This window comes from Helobdella robusta, assembly GCF_000326865.2.
Source record: "Helobdella robusta unplaced genomic scaffold HELROscaffold_24, whole genome shotgun sequence".
NCBI classification, from domain to species: Eukaryota; Metazoa; Annelida; class Clitellata; order Rhynchobdellida; family Glossiphoniidae; genus Helobdella; species Helobdella robusta.
In genome coordinates, this window is record NW_008704261.1 from 2372567 (window position 1) to 2373660 (window position 1094).

At 40.5% G+C, this 1094-nt stretch overlaps 1 protein-coding gene across 1 annotated transcript; it reads right to left on the reverse strand.

Annotated features, from left to right (window-relative positions):
* Nucleotides 1–416: 416 nt before the first annotated feature.
* HELRODRAFT_172808 (hypothetical protein) lies at nt 417–1011 on the reverse strand (the record flags this gene model as incomplete). The annotated part of the gene is made up of 2 exons (XM_009019438.1): nt 417–463; nt 705–1011. 2 exons carry the CDS (start codon nt 1009–1011, stop codon nt 417–419), a joined length of 354 nt encoding a protein of 117 aa, XP_009017686.1.
* Between the last annotated feature and the right edge of the window lie 83 nt (nt 1012–1094).

The following is a 1094-nucleotide window of genomic DNA, read 5'->3' on the forward strand; positions in this document are numbered from 1 at the left end:
CGTGATCATTTACGATCGTAAGCAAGCATCCAAATTAACAGTCTCGTAAGCTTTATGGAAGGAATGAATGTGATTAAATAAAATAAATGAAACAAACACAAACATTTGTATAATGACGTTTTGTCGTACAATATTTAAAAATTTTCTCTGGAAGATTATATCGTCGATCCGTTAATTATTTTATAGCTTAACCAGGTATTCTATCACATCTACTTTTTGAATCACATAGTGAACGACGATTAATCTTATTTAATGTGTTGTTTTAAGACTACTTTTGTACTTGTTGAACTGTTTTCACAACGACGATTAATCTTATTTAATGTGTTGTTTTAAGACTACTTTTGTACTTGTTGAACTGTTTTCATGAAATGTTTTCACAACGGCCTGCCTCTCGCAAGTAGCCTACCTTTTGACTTTTACGTGATGACCATGTTACTATAGGTTTTGCTTGATTTCCAAAAATCTTGTAAAAATGTATTTACGTACAAACAAATTGGAAAAATAGCAGCTTTCATTTCGTTTCGCCTAATAAAAAAATAATTACATTATCGCTCATTACGGCATCGAAGCGAACAATAAAAAAGGGATATAGTTTCGTTTGATGTGGCAGCCAGCCGTCGACAGGCTAAGACTCGACGTCGATATATTGAGGGGCCCTGAAAAGGACCGTTGTTTACGTAAGTTTAAGTCTGTGGGCCTTTAACCGCCGAAACCGTAGAGGGTACGTCCCTGTCTCTTGAGAGCGTACACGACGTCCATGGCTGTTACGGTTTTTCTCTTTGCGTGCTCGGTGTAAGTGACGGCGTCCCTAATGACGTTTTCAAGGAACACCTTGAGAACGCCTCTGGTCTCTTCGTATATCAGACCTGATATGCGTTTGACCCCGCCTCTTCTGGCCAGACGGCGGATTGCGGGCTTTGTGATGCCCTGGATGTTGTCTCTGAGAACTTTGCGGTGACGCTTGGCTCCACCTTTACCCAGACCTTTACCACCCTTTCCCCTTCCAGACATGATCGATTTTCCTTTGCAACAAAAAAAGAAAGAAAGACAAGAAGCTAGTCGACCGACCGACCGACCGACCGACAAGACAGACA